Below are 13,757 nucleotides of genomic sequence, written 5' to 3'. Positions count from 1 at the left end.
AAAAATTTATTTTTCGTCCAGGATTCTCAGCTACTGTCCGTAAAACATGTCGGACATCGCCAGGCCCAACAAGCAAAACATTCAACTCTTCATCTTTATTAGCCGCATATTGAGCGAGATCTGTCGCAGGAGAAAAGCCCCACCATTGAATTGAACCTAAGCCCGCCTTTTGATTCCCACTTTCCATTAATTTCTTTTTCTGAAACTCAAAGAATCATTTCAGAATCGTTTTTTCCGAACGTTGATTTTCAGTTTTATTCTCAAAGGAAACAAGTACAGGGTAGTGAGTCAGGTCAGTGAAGAAATGAAGAAAATATGTCTCGTTTTAAGTTTTGCATGTGGAGGCCAGTTTGAACTTCCTGAAAGATCTTTTCTGCGTCAACAATGACTTTGTTTAGTTTGTTCATTCCAGCAGCTGGATTCACTCCGGCTGCGCTGCCATAACCTTGCTTACTGACCTAATTTCAGACTTTAGATTTCAGCAAATTACCCAAATTTTTACTTTTTCAGCGATGAGCTCGATTTTCGCGCCAACATCGTTGATCGAGTTTGTCAAATATTTTCGGTTACTAAAAATTTTTGTCTCATAAGCAAGTTAGTTAATTCTTACTCATGAAGAGAAGACATAGAAAGCGTTGATGGCCAGTACTTATTCCAAAGCGACTTTAGCATATTCTGATCCGTTTGTGTCTAAAAATAGAGTTCAGAAAGCGTCTAATTATGTCCCTTTTTACCGTGAATACTTCAATATCAAGCTGATAATACTGATTCGCGTGGACGCCAAAGTCCTCAATCTTCTCTATTGGAATAGATTGATATTCAGCTGCTTCTTCGTGTGAGGGAAGATAACCCTTTGGAAATGTTCTGAATGCGCCGATGTTCACTTTTCCGGTCGATTTTGTCCTCACTGGATCGACTACAATTGCGACGTATGGCTCTAAAATGCCGTAAATAAATATTTCAGGGATTGAAAAACACCTTCAAATTGTTGATGAAGACTTTGTGTGCCCACATCGATTCCGGATAGCCAGCAGCCATAGCCAGGATGAGAGTGGTACCAACCTTGGAATTCAAAAATGGAACGGGTCGGAAAATTTTTTCAACTAACCAATGGCATTTTCTAGTCGCTGGACATGTTGCTTATCATTCACATATTTCGACATGTACTCATAAGCTTGCGTGTGTGCATTGACTCTAGTCTCCGTCCCCTCAACTGGCAGTGCGAAAACGTCGTGGATTATCATTGTCGTCTCGTCAATCTTTCCAAGCATCAGACCCATCACCTGGAAGAAGAATAATCATAATGACACTTTATAGCAGAGAACGCGCTTTTCTAGCGCACCAGATGCTAGATAACAACTTGATCCGGGTTTTCTGCCCTTGCGAAGATAAAAACTTCTAAAGGATTCATATGCTCGGTAAATCGAAATTGCAAAAACTGATCCTCGGGGTAGACTTTTCTGTTTCGACTACGTTTTTGGAACATTCTCCGTATCTACCACTTCAAAACTTCCATGAAATCTCACCTCAATATTTCCTCCAGAGTTAGCATGAATAAGCATTTTCAACAGAGCAACGGCTGATATCTTACAAAGCTTGAAATAGTGCGGATCTTTGGTCCACGGACTAGCACCAAGAAGCTCTCGATGTTCCTTCTCACTGTATCTCAAAATCATTTCGCTCTCTGGAATCGTCGCGATTTCATTTTTTCTCATCCAGTTTTTCAGCTCCTCGGAGACGTTGGTAGAACTATCGGTATTTATTCGCTTTTCTTTCGGCTGATCACATTCCATTCTCAGAAAGAAAACACTGTTGATTTTCATTGTTTTTTTATCATAACTGGGTTTATTTATCCTTTGAGTTTGTGTCACAGGTTGAAGAAAAAGAAAAATGTGTTGAAAATAAAAACTGTGCTGAAGATTGTTTAGTAGTATTTATCAGTGTACTGCCACGAGTCGTTTGAATAGCCTTCGAATACATGTTCTATCAATCGCTAGAAAACTCATGAGCGCGGTTTAGAGAAAGAAGATCTCTTACTTTTGATCGCTCATGACAATATCTCGCTTTATCTTGCACGCGTCGCTTGACTTCTCCGATTTCTTCCGACGAAGAGGGCAAGCGCCGCTCGAGAAAGCCCGAAAGATCTTCTGTCGCCCCTTCCAGATCACCCTTCCAAAGCATTAAAAAGCAGAAAACAAGGAAGACTTTACCTGATTGTCCTCAAAAATTTCAGCCGAGTTGGTCTTCTTCAGGTAAAAAGCAAAAACATAACTGAACATCAAACACCTTCTCGAGGAGCGTAAAATATCCACTGCCGTGTTCAAGAATTCTACTTCCACCCAGGACATGTCTCTCGTCATCAGTTCCTTGACAAAATCTTTAGCTTTCACTACTATAGGAACTACTCACGTGGATCTTTTCGTTGACCGTTGCTTTGAGTTTGTGCTCGAGGTTGATCGACTCTTCGTGGTTTTTCTGTCTGTTGTAATAGTGAACATATCTGTTGAGATTCTGCCTCGAGCGCTCTTGGCTTTCCTTCATCGTATCTTTCTCTTCATTGTAGCGGTTACAATTATAGAAAGAGGAGCCATGCTTGTCCCAGTTTCCCAGGCATACCCAGCAGAACTCGTATTTACAGGACTAGAAATGATAGTTTGAATAAAAAACAATCAGAAAGGGCTCTAACTCACAGGGCTTTTACAAACAACATGATTGCATCCACCGTCTTTTTCGATTGTTGTGTGACATTTTGGACAGTCCTTGAAGTAACATTAGTTTCTAGTTAAGAAACTCGATAAATTTTAAAACAGAAGGTATAAATGGATAAGGATTTGATAATTGAAAAAGTCTGATAAGTGGAATTTGTCACCTTTAGTGAGCGAAAATATTTACTTATTTTATAGTATTCTTGGATTCCTTTGACTTCAATCTTTTAATAGAAAAGTAACGAAAAACAGCTCATTTGAGTTCACAACCTTTGTATTTGCATGTATCCAGTTGAATGTTTCCGAGTCATCTTCGCACTTTCTCCGCCATTTTTTCAAAAGACTGCATTTCACTGGACTGTGCCAGGTCTCCCCGCATCGGGAACAGAGTGCTTCGCCGCAAGAACAGTTTATTTCGCTGCCGATATCTTTGTTCGCATCGGCTTGATTTGCCTTGAAGATCATTTCGCAGTCTGGCTGGGCGCAGAATGTCGTCCTCGGGTGGCTCGTAACAAATGCATTAACGAGATTTCTTTTGAATCTTTTGGAAGTTGCGGGATCACTGGACAGGAGTTCGAGTATTTGGGAGTCTTCGATGCATGCGAGGCACTGTAATTACCGTCAGTAGCTATTTTTATGGACAGCAAACCTTGTGAGCTGGGCATCTGAGTAATGAGGTTCCGTTGTTGATTTTTTCTTTTATATAATACACAAAGCAGCTTTTACAAAAGCGGTGTTGACAATTGGAAGTTCCTAAAATAAAAATATGGGAAATTTAATGAGAGACTTCATACCAGTTGACTCTTCTGTTTCAAATTCCATGATACAGATATCACAATCAAATGTCTGGCAATCTTGGCATTTCTGAGAATTTTGCGATTGATTACTTTGAGAGGAGGTGATTCCTTTGAGCAAACGAGTAGGATTTTCGTAGAATTTTTCGAGGAAATCGCTCTTGTCCCATTTGTAATCGTTTAGTAGAAGGCGCAGTACGGTCTAAAAGACGATCAGATACGGAAATTGATCAAGTATTCGTACTTTGGGCAGGTCGGTTATCTGGGCGAGCTCTTTTAAGATTTCTTGTAAATAGCGGAAGACATCTTCTGTGTTGAACAATTCAACAAGTTTAGGTTCTTTTTTCGGCTCTGCTTCGATTGTCGCGACGACAACATCCTCTTCAAAATCTTCTTCCTCGTCCTCTTCGTCGTCCTCGAAGTCGTACTCGTCATCGTCGAATTCATCATCATCAAAGTCCATTCTAGATAAATTATTTTTAACAGACTTGCTAATCATCACTGGCTGCTTTTTTGAGAATAAACTTTTGCAGCTTGTGGAATTTGCGTTTTTCAACTTCCGTCCAATTAAAATTTTCCTTTCCATCGAGCACCAAGTCGACATAAACGTCCTTGAGTTTGACGATACTCGCTTGGCCTTCATACAGCCGTGCCTTTTCGTTTTCGTACAGAAAGACTCTTTGAAAAATTTCCATCAAGTACTGAACCGATTCGTAGTTTGAGAATTCGTCGAAGCAGTCCAGGTGCAGAATGTGGCGAGCCATGGCTTCTAGCGTCATGGGATCGATGATTTGCATGAAAGTCAACTCAGCAGAATACAGAATGCGGCGGTAGACGTACGGATCGTAAGGGAGATTCACTACTCTTTTCCAATCTGGCCTAAAATCAAGATAAATCAGGTGATGTCAAATTTTTACGAAACAAATAATGATTTGTTTTCTTTTGGGCTCTGCAACCTGTGTACAAAACTTCAGTCAGGTTTTGAATTTCTTAAAAAGCGGAGACTCAGGTTTGTTCACAGGTTGTCGAGTCCAGGTCAGCATCGTCCTGTTTATTATTTACCTGTATCCAACAGTAGCGAAAATCTCCGCAGCCATAAACGCGATAATATAATGATTATCAAAAATCTCGATTAAACTGTCTCTATCTTCTTTATCCGGCGGTTGAAATTTCTTCCTATCATAAATAGTCTCATAGTTTCCATTTAAAACTGTCATATGATACGAGTCACAGTTTTCATTTTTCCTCAATGAAACAGAGCAGAACCTCGAAAGCTCTAAAAACGCGTAAAATCGACAATCGATTTTTTCATTTCAGAAATTTCAAAAATTATCGCACCTTTACTGTGCTTCTCGATAAGCTGCTCGCGCGCTGACATTGCCTGCCAGTACGCATCCACATAATCCCTTTCCAAATCGATCGACAACGCTTCCGGCTCAATTTCTATGTTCTCTTCGAAATAATCAAACAGCGTCCTCGAACGCGTCTTGTTTTTCACGAGGCAGAAAGCAGACTTGTTTGCGTAGATTGAGTCGCGTATAGGGTGACGTATAAAGGTCTTTCTGTGCAGTATGTGATTGAAGGCATTTAGGCCTGCTTTCGAGGTGAAAATTATTACGTCTTCAATAACCAGTGATTCAAATATTTGCAAGCCGAAATGATAAAGGGATGCTTTTTCATGTTGAGTATATTTAACCTTGATTGGATAACTCTGATTTTAGGAAGATTCCTATCATAAAAATCAAAGCTTATTTGTTGGTCCTGCTAGCGACAGACGATTTTCAATAAGGATTTCTGAGTGAAATCCTTACCCCCCTCTTTTATTTGCTTGTTAGAAAGAGCGTAAAAAGTTACACTAGAAACACTGAAAAAATCAAGAGATTTTCAAAATATTGACCTCGTGCCACGTGACTGAAGTTCCAAAAGTACCATTTCTTTCGGACATCGGCATTTCCAAGTCCTCTTAGCTGAGCAGGCATGCGATACATGAAAATGATCGTCTTGTCGAGCTCTACATCGGCATCTTGGTTTCAATCCTTGTAATTTAGTTTTCCATCCCTTTCTAAAATCAGCTGTTTGCTGAAAATATTGATTTCGAGAAAAAAGGGATGAAAAGGTTTGAGACTGACACGCCGATGTAGAGCTCGACGAGACGATCATTTTCATGTATCGCATGCCTGCGTACCTAAGAGTAGTCGGAAATGCCGATGTCCGGAAGAAAAGGTACTTTTGGAACTTCAATCACGTGCTATGACGTAATAACTTCAAAAATTTCATCCTTTTTGGTGGAATCTGGCATAACTTTTTACGCTCTTTTAAATGAGCTAATAAAAAAGGGGGGTAAGGATTTCACTCAGAATTCCTTATTGAAAATCGTCACACCTCGAAGAGGTCTTAATTTCTATATTTAAGAAAATCTCATATAGGATTTATAAATGATTATCAAAAAATTGAATGATGAAATGAGTCAGTATCTAAATCAGTATCCGCATCGTTGTTATCCAGCAAAAATGATTATCGAAAAAGAGAAGATGGAATCATGAAATGAGTCAACATGCAACAGAAGTGGGTCATCAGGATCATTTTTTGTCTACGTGAATCTTGATAGAAACAACTGCAGAATAAAATTTACACCTTCCCAGTATGTTCGGAATGTTTCAATTCATTTTTATATATCAGCCTCGAAGGATCCGCCAGCGTTGTTTGGAACTCTTTGTTGAGCGTCTTGTTGAATAACTTGTACTGCGCAATTCTGTTCGGGTCCTTTTTCATCGCAGATCTCATCGACTGCCAAGTAAGCCCTAGAAACGCTTGCTTGTGTCGCACCATTCTAAAATTTTTGAAGGAAAAAGTTGATTTTTTCAGTTCAATTTTCAAGCTGAACTTGGGCAATGGATTTTTCTTCTCCTTCTTCAGGAGATTCGTAGGCTTTATAAACTCGTTTCTCGGCGAGATTCACTAAACTTCCAGGGTCGATTCCATACCATATCTGCCGCGGACTTTTCTCCATTTTCATTATGTCACAATTTGAAATATCTACACTTTCATAACCAAGTTCCTGAAGAAAAATAATGATTCAAGCCTTCCCAATTTGAAAAAATACCTTTGCAAGTTTCTGTCTATCGAAATTGACCAAATCTTTGTCGGCCAAGTAACCCCTCATCTCCGGAGAAACATAGTATTTGAGAAGATATGGCGGTGGAAGTTGCCGCTTCAAAACTGGCTTTCCTTTGAGGAAAAAATCGACAGGGTTGACGGCGAGCTCGATGGATTTTCTGTCGTAAAACGCAGCGGTGAATTTTCCACCGCACTTTTCTACCGCGGCGATTGCCTCTAAATCCTTGTTTACCAATCATTAAAATGTGCAATTAAAATCACCTCTGTCTGCCATTTGAAACTCAATATTCAACTTTGAGCAAAACTCATTCTTTCCGTCAGCAACTAGTCTTAATCCCATGATATCTTCGCTCCAGAAAAAGCTGAAAATATATGTTCATTATTGAAATATTCCGTCATTGATCATACTCGGCGGGAGCCATGGCTCTAGCATTGATGATAGCGGTGATGTCGATGATTTTTGTTGGATCAAGTCGACCGAGCTCGACTAGTCGTTGAATGTCCCAGAGAGTTATTGGTTCGTAGATTTTATTTGTGCGCTCGTCACTTGAAATAAAGACAATTACTGCAGTTATGGGGAGTCTTGGCTAAGCAATCTGTGTAGAGTACCTGACTCAAGGTATGAAAGATCTTTCGCGGACCCTGACTCAGTTTTTTCAAACAGGTTGCCGAGCTCATTTTTTAATTGATTCACTCACAAGTCGAATTGATGCCTGGGCAAAAGCTGCATGGAATTGGTCCATTTCGTTCCGTATTGTCGATTCTGCCCGACAAAATGAGCACCCCGCTTCTTTCCATGCTGACCCCGGAAGTAGCCATAAATAAACTTGTGGTCAGCTCCAATAGATGGCTTCGCGCCGGTGTGAATTGGCGTTCCGTCCCAAAGAAAAATCGGCTGGTTCTTTCGGTAGAGGTTTTTCATGTTGTCTTGGACGTAGGAATGGTACTGGTCATTGCTGGGAGGAGCGTAGTTTTCGCGAATGTGGTGTTCTTTGATCCTGGGCAGGGCCCGGATCACTTCTTTCATCCGATTCTGCATTTCTAGAAAAGGAACTGTATGAGATTCTCCCTTACAAGGATCACTAATGTAATGAATCATTAGTAATGATCAAATGAGACAAAAAGGACGAAAATTTCAAATGATTGTTGACATTTCTCGGCTAGAAATTCTAGCTTTTATAAAATCATTTCTACTCAAAGAAAATAAAAATAACACAAGTGAACCAGCTAAATTTGCTCTTGAACACACATTCCAATCCAACTACCGACGTCAATCACTACGACTAAGATTCTGCTCTGCTCTGATTGGCTGGCGCGAAGTGAAACCGTCCAATGGACCCATTGACTTGCGCCGTGGGATACTAATCGAGCGCCCCATTTTCGGTCCTTCAGAAAGAAAAATCAGATTGCCGCCGATTCCGCCCTCTTCTTGATGTTCTTGGGGTCACCTCAGCTCGTGGCGAACTTTTGACAATTTCCCACGAGCGAAGTTGGGAAATCTCGAAAAAATGGAGGGAAATCCTGGGACTTTTCGAGCTCCGTTGGCGGGAACAGAAGTGACTGTAAGTGAATTTTTAAAGAACACGAAGACGCTGCTGAGGATTGTGCTTATTTTCTACAATTTTATTATGTTTTCTGCTCAAGGATTGGTTCATTTTTTGGAGAGAAAATTGACAAGAAAGAGAGAAATCAAGAACCAAATAAATAGTATCCATTGCTCATGACAGTAGGGATCATTGCGTTTTCTTCGAACAGTCAAAGTGCAACTTTCACATGCTCGTCAGCACACTGGGCTTGTTTACCAGCGTTTTCTTCCTGGTCGTGGACTGGCAGTTCGTGAAGATCTCGTCCGCCCAGAAGCGAAAACTCTTGACTCAATGTGAACTCGTGATTAACGCTGCTGTTGGCTTTTTTACTTTCGTTGCTTTTTGGTAAGTTTTGATCGAAAGCTTCTCTTTGTTAAAATCTTTCAGTTCTTCAATTTCCGGTTTCCATTCTTTCCCCGCCGACGAAATTCCCGAGGTTGAATTCGTGCTGGAATCCTCTGCAAAAGCTATTCTATCGTTCACCTTCTTCTCGATCCCTGCCTGGGCCTGGATTACGTTCATTTCTTTTAGAAATTATCAAAAAGGTTTTTACTACTTATATGATAGAGTAGAAGAAGGTAAATGAATTTTTATTCCGGTGTCTGTTTCTGTTTGACAGGTGTTTAGCTTGGTGATTATTAGAAAATAGAAGTTAGATATTGTCTTGAAAAATGGCTAAATATGCGTTTTACAAAATGGATGCGCTCGCAAATTTGTTATTTTATTGACGATAAGGTCAACTCGGTGAAATGTTTCTTCCCCTTTTTCGTCTTCCAAGCTATTTTTCAGGAGTTCTGTCGGCCTTTGCAGACCCCAACGACGCTCAAGAAGCAACTCCTTACGAATCCATCCCCAACGCTCATCAGCTAAACCTCAATTGGGATGAGCAGTCGTTCCGTCCCGTTCCGTTCTCCGACGAGTTCAACAAGTCCACGCCAAATCAGCCGAAAAATACTTATTGAGATGTTTACCTCGTGTTTTCCTCGCTCATCAATACTTAAACATCTCGTTACCTACCTTTAGAGACTTTGAAATTTGTCTATTTCATGAAAAAAAACAAGAGATCTTCGTTCATTGTGAAATTATTCTTTATTTTGTTATTCGTTTCCTATTTATGCCAATAATTGCCTTCACCTGAAATTCAATCAAAAACCGTAGTTCAAACGACGTTCGTTCATTCATCCTTCCCCAGTTAAGAAATAATGGAAAGATATTTGGACAGAGTGCAAGCTACGCCCGAGCGAAATAGCAGCGAGAACAACCCACAGAATGCCCCTGTGATAAAAGAGATCAAAATCAGCGGGAAGCCGATTCCAGAGACGATCATGGACGACCTGTGCGCACGCTTTCTTCTGAACATTCCGGACAGCGAGCGGCTGGACATGATCCGGCTCATGTTCCAAATCGAGCAGGCGCACTGGTTCTACATCGACTTTTATCGCGCTGAGGACAAGAATCTACCCGAAATGCGTCTACCTCAATTCGCCGCGCGCATGTTTCATGCTTATCCATTTTTAATGCACGGGGAAGAAACGAGTGTGTCGGTGCTGATCTCCAATTGGAAGGAGTACAAAAAGAAGTGCCGACTTTTGGAGCGATCATAATGGACAAAAAGATGACGCACTGCATTTTAGTCCAAGGAAACTCGGAAAGAGCAAGCTGGGGCTTCCCAAAAGGAAAAGTCAACATCGACGAGAGCCCTGAAAAGTGCGCCCAGCGAGAGGTACTCGAAGAAGTCGGCTACGATGTCTCCCCGCTGCTGGATAAAAGAAACTTTATTGAAGTCGATTTGGCCGGGCAGATAAACCGACTTTACCTTTGCCCCGGTTGCCCGCTGAAAACAGAGTTTGTGACTCAAACGCGAAACGAAATCAGCTCCATCAAATGGTTTCCCATTGATGCTCTGCCGTTGCACAAAAAGGACACTTCGTCAAAAGAGAAGCTCGGCATGGGATCGCAGAATTTTTACATGGTGACTCCGTTTGTTAGCCAACTGAAACATTGGATCCAGCGGCAGCAGTTCACCATGGGCGGGAAGAAAACGCCGCGGAGGAACAAGCGAAACCAGGGCGAGGGATCAGATGAAGACATCAAGGACATTCCTCCACAGCATTCGTCGTACATTCAGAAGCCAAAGCAAGTCAAGAAGATCATGCAACGAGCAAGAGCGGACCAGAGAGCGTCGGAAGCGATCGACTCCTCTGACGAGGAAAACGTAAGTCTTTCGATGATTCATTTCGTTACTTTTATATGCGTAGGATATGAGTAGGTCCGACGGACTGAAAGTAAGCCCCGGTGCGGCCAAGCGAATCCTCAAAAAGCACTGGCCGAGAGAGGACGGCAAAGACCTCGCTCAAAGCTACCAGCGGTCGAATTTAATGCCCGACCGAGCACTTCACTCGCGCAAAAATGCCAAATCCACCCAGGCCAAACAAAAACAACTCGAAACAAACTCCGAGTAAGCCGTTTACAATCGGGCAATTTGAACAGAAACTTTTAGGGGCGGTTTTATTCCAGAGGCTTGGAGGAATTTTTCATTCGACATGGACAAGATACGCGCTGCCATGTTTCAATGAAAACGATCAATGATGTCGTTGTTTTCACCGTTCAGTTCTTGCTCTTCACCCTGCCAACTAACCGTTCACATTATGATTCGTGCAACAAAGTTTCTTGAGCTCCTTTCAGAGAATTCTGCTTCTAAGAACTGGCTTGGGTCTAGAAAAAAGACCGCTGACGCTTCTTTTCACCAGATAGAATCTCTAGAATACGTGAGCCTGTTCTCAATTCCATTCGCTTCAAACATAAATTCAAGGAATATCATTTAGAGTTTCGTTTCTGAATTGTTGCAGAAAGGACTGTTACGTTTCGCATTGGTTTTTACTTTTTCTGAGCGTGATTTGAAGATGGCAAATAGCGTTTCTTGATATGGCCAGCCCGTCCAGGTCTGGAAAGGCTCCTTCCAAGGAACGATCCCCTCTCAAGCTTCAAGTGATCAAACCACGAAATTTCAAAGACTATCGACCCGGATTCGACGGCCCTCTTAAATGGACCACACCTAAAAACGTGAATTTCAAAGGTAAGCGATCTCGCCTCTTGCACAGATGTTAGGCGGTCTTCAGAAATCAAAGAAATCGCCGCAGTCAGTAGTACATTATTATCACATTGGGATGAGCGAATACGAGCTCCAAATCCATGGCCTGACAAGCCGCTTATTAACGGTTTCAAAGTCAAGGCAGAAGCAAGAAATACGAAGCAGGACGTTTTCTCGTTATCGGTTTGTCTTATCACTACATATGCGCTTATAATGAGCAATTATCGTAGCTTGACGAGCAAGAGCGTTTCGTATGGAACCGCTCCATCGTAGTCCTGCGCCAGTTGAAGGACGGAAACGACCAAGACCTCTCGAGTCTCTTGGGAAGCCTCAAGCTTCTGACGGCACCTGATACCGTCACGTTTTCGTTGTTTACTGGAAGTTCTGAGAAGGACCGCGACCTTCTCAATTCAGTTTTAAAAGTTCCCAGTTGGAGACGATCGTTCCTTATTCTTCATCAAAGTCTTCAGTGCCTAAAAAACTTTATTTTCTTGGTAAGAGCCTTTTCCTTTCGGCCTTTAGGGAGTATTTTCTTTCAGCATATGTATTCGCCTTGTTTTGATTTCCGTTTCTGTGAGCTTCGTTACGAGTTCGAGCCTTGTAACAGTTGGAATCCACTGCCATTCGACAAGCAGAGACAAATGTCCTTACACCAAGATAAACATCAGTTCCAAAAGATTTCCGATTTTCTTCTTGTTGCGGATCAAATAAAAGCCTTGGTAAAAATATCTCCCTCGGAGTTGTTTCTTATTCGGCTTTAGGTAACCGTGTTGACCATGGAAACATCCAGATGGCTGAACAAGATCACTTCTTCACACTGTATGCTACACGAAAAATCGTCTGGAATCAATCCCAACTTTCTCAAGCTCGACTCAAAATCACGCCCGAAATATTACCTACTAGGATATGGTAAGCTCTCCCTCGTACTCCTCTATGTCTTCAATGCCCCTTTTAGACCATCAAAAATTGAACAACTCGTCTTTTGGCGTACTTCGGATGATGACTCTATCATCCGAAAAAGCCTTCATGCTTACGTTAATAACGGACGAGGAACAGCAAATCAAGTCGCTTCTATGTCGCAGCGAGGTGCCTCTGAACGAAGTTGACCATCATTACAACTTCGAGCAGCACTGCAGAAGAGTAATTATTGTTGACAAGTATATTGTGCTACTCTCGCCGCGCAAAATTCAATTTCAAACAGAACAAGGAGTAAAGTAAGTTTTACCCCGTTCTCTTACATCTTTTCTAACAGCGTTTTTAGATCTGTAGCGGGTCCATCGTTGACAGTTTGGAACAAAGATGGAAGGTTTAAAGAGCGTATTTATGGAAAGAACGAATTGCCGCCTGCTTCTACCGGCATTCAGATGTCTCTCAGAAGAATGCCTGGAAAACGATTTGGTCTTCTTGAACGACAGAATTTATGGTAACATTGTTGCATCTTCATTTTGATAATTTTTTGAACAAGTGAACCGAAAACAGCTGTTTTTATCCTCGGAGATAAAGACCCGATTATTCTGTACGGAGAGTTGGAAGACTCAAGCTCGAATTGCTTCTGCATACGGAATGGAGATAGAATGCAGTTTTACAAATACACGGATAACGTTCAATTGAATCCGCAGTATCTGTTCTCGATACGCTCGTTGCTTGATGAGCGTATTAAGCTCTGCAGTGGGGGTCAGGAGCGTTTCCTGACCTCAAGACTGGGACTTCCGTATCATATACAAGCGTACGACTTTCCAAAGATGGATAAGAAAGGTAGTGTTTGTCGATTGATTCCTCCGAGTTAATTTTGCTGAAGCTATTCCCGAACAAGGACAAGATGAAGACCGAGGGATGGGCATCGAAAAGATCGTCTATCTCAAGCCGTTTAAAACATTCACAAGACCTTTTAAACAGTCGAAAGAAACAAATTACAAGTCAAGCGCTGACATCAGACTGCGGATACTCGCCATGGCGTCTGGTAAGCCGTTCTCTTCCTTGATTTCGAGTGTCGATTTTTGAATTTAGGAAGCTGGCAAATTGATGAAACTGATCAACCTGTTATTAATCCTGGGGCGAATGTGAGCTTATTACCTGATGCAATTATAATTCATGATGTTCTACACGACCTTATTCTTTATGAACCCTTACACGACGAGTCAAGCAGTGGCCGGCTTCTGCCACGGTTCAAAATCAATTCGAAAAACACAATTTTTTCTCAATACTCAAAATTTGAACCATGTCAAAGTTATCACTTGCACACATCACATCCGAGCGCGAGAGCCACTTCTTCATGCCTCTCGGTGGCCCCTGGGGTCGTCTCACAGACAACACACTTCACTTCTTCTCCCAAAATTTGAAAGACGGCATCCTGACTGAGCACAAATTCAGCTTCATCTCCAACTCCGCGTTTTCGAAAGAGAGAATGGACGCTAATACGGCAAGGCCGCCACTTCCAAGGCGTCAGTCAAGACAAGAGCTCAAA

At 41.7% G+C, this 13,757-nt stretch overlaps 7 protein-coding genes across 8 annotated transcripts; 3 read left to right on the top strand and 4 right to left on the bottom strand.

Moving 5' to 3' along the window:
* Nucleotides 1-223: 223 nt before the first annotated feature.
* On the bottom strand, nt 224-1,801 carry LOC145705124 (COP9 signalosome complex subunit 5-like). The gene is made up of 7 exons (XM_081782580.1): nt 1,527-1,801; nt 1,109-1,283; nt 979-1,062; nt 735-937; nt 611-690; nt 503-569; nt 224-458 (listed from the first exon to the last, which is right to left on the bottom strand). The coding sequence occupies exons 1-7, from the start codon at nt 1,791-1,793 to the stop codon at nt 294-296; spliced, it is 1,041 nt and encodes a 346-aa protein (XP_081638706.1). The 5' UTR covers nt 1,794-1,801; the 3' UTR covers nt 224-293.
* A 30-nt stretch (nt 1,802-1,831) lies between these two features.
* Nucleotides 1,832-3,962, bottom strand: LOC145705119 (E3 ubiquitin-protein ligase ARIH1-like). Its single transcript, XM_081782573.1, has 9 exons — nt 3,744-3,962; nt 3,500-3,701; nt 3,355-3,458; nt 2,976-3,314; nt 2,691-2,759; nt 2,410-2,640; nt 2,211-2,366; nt 2,038-2,169; nt 1,832-1,993 (listed from the first exon to the last, which is right to left on the bottom strand). Exons 1-9 carry the CDS (start codon nt 3,960-3,962, stop codon nt 1,925-1,927), a joined length of 1,521 nt encoding a protein of 506 aa, XP_081638699.1. The 3' UTR covers nt 1,832-1,924.
* A 7-nt stretch (nt 3,963-3,969) lies between these two features.
* Nucleotides 3,970-5,222, bottom strand: LOC145705123 (uncharacterized). The gene is made up of 3 exons (XM_081782579.1): nt 4,838-5,222; nt 4,562-4,775; nt 3,970-4,378 (listed from the first exon to the last, which is right to left on the bottom strand). Exons 1-3 carry the CDS (start codon nt 4,875-4,877, stop codon nt 3,991-3,993), a joined length of 642 nt encoding a protein of 213 aa, XP_081638705.1. The 5' UTR covers nt 4,878-5,222; the 3' UTR covers nt 3,970-3,990.
* Nucleotides 5,223-6,114: 892 nt separating this feature from the next.
* On the bottom strand, nt 6,115-7,684 carry LOC145705121 (large ribosomal subunit protein uL15m-like). Its single transcript, XM_081782576.1, has 5 exons — nt 7,315-7,684; nt 7,025-7,162; nt 6,878-6,978; nt 6,603-6,832; nt 6,115-6,557 (listed from the first exon to the last, which is right to left on the bottom strand). Exons 1-5 carry the CDS (start codon nt 7,653-7,655, stop codon nt 6,366-6,368), a joined length of 1,002 nt encoding a protein of 333 aa, XP_081638702.1. The 5' UTR covers nt 7,656-7,684; the 3' UTR covers nt 6,115-6,365.
* A 312-nt stretch (nt 7,685-7,996) lies between these two features.
* Nucleotides 7,997-9,366, top strand: LOC145705122 (synaptogyrin-2-like). Of its 2 annotated transcripts, none has more exons than XM_081782578.1 (4): nt 7,997-8,260; nt 8,325-8,547; nt 8,590-8,747; nt 8,992-9,366. In XM_081782578.1, the coding sequence occupies exons 1-4, from the start codon at nt 8,125-8,127 to the stop codon at nt 9,162-9,164; spliced, it is 690 nt and encodes a 229-aa protein (XP_081638704.1). In that variant the 5' UTR covers nt 7,997-8,124; the 3' UTR covers nt 9,165-9,366. The 2 variants fall into 2 exon arrangements, with proteins under 2 accessions (XP_081638704.1, XP_081638703.1); XM_081782577.1 differs by having other exon boundaries at nt 8,590-8,780.
* Nucleotides 9,367-9,373: 7 nt separating this feature from the next.
* LOC145705120 (m7GpppN-mRNA hydrolase-like) lies at nt 9,374-10,986 on the top strand. Its single transcript, XM_081782574.1, is given in 4 exon segments — nt 9,374-9,774; nt 9,777-10,417; nt 10,461-10,660; nt 10,703-10,986. Coding segments are annotated over 4 exon segments (1,287 nt in total). The 5' UTR covers nt 9,374-9,404; the 3' UTR covers nt 10,779-10,986.
* Nucleotides 10,987-11,020: 34 nt separating this feature from the next.
* On the top strand, nt 11,021-13,751 carry LOC145705405 (uncharacterized). The gene is made up of 10 exons (XM_081782869.1): nt 11,021-11,278; nt 11,322-11,476; nt 11,524-11,787; nt 11,833-12,012; nt 12,055-12,202; nt 12,249-12,507; nt 12,555-12,716; nt 12,759-13,048; nt 13,092-13,253; nt 13,301-13,751. Exons 1-10 carry the CDS (start codon nt 11,128-11,130, stop codon nt 13,630-13,632), a joined length of 2,103 nt encoding a protein of 700 aa, XP_081638995.1. The 5' UTR covers nt 11,021-11,127; the 3' UTR covers nt 13,633-13,751.
* The last annotated feature ends 6 nt before the right edge of the window (nt 13,752-13,757 follow it).

This window comes from Oikopleura dioica, chromosome PAR (genome assembly GCF_907165135.1).
Source record: "Oikopleura dioica chromosome PAR, OKI2018_I68_1.0, whole genome shotgun sequence".
Taxonomy (NCBI): Eukaryota; Metazoa; Chordata; class Appendicularia; order Copelata; family Oikopleuridae; genus Oikopleura; species Oikopleura dioica.
This window is presented reverse-complemented; position numbering and strand designations above follow the sequence as displayed.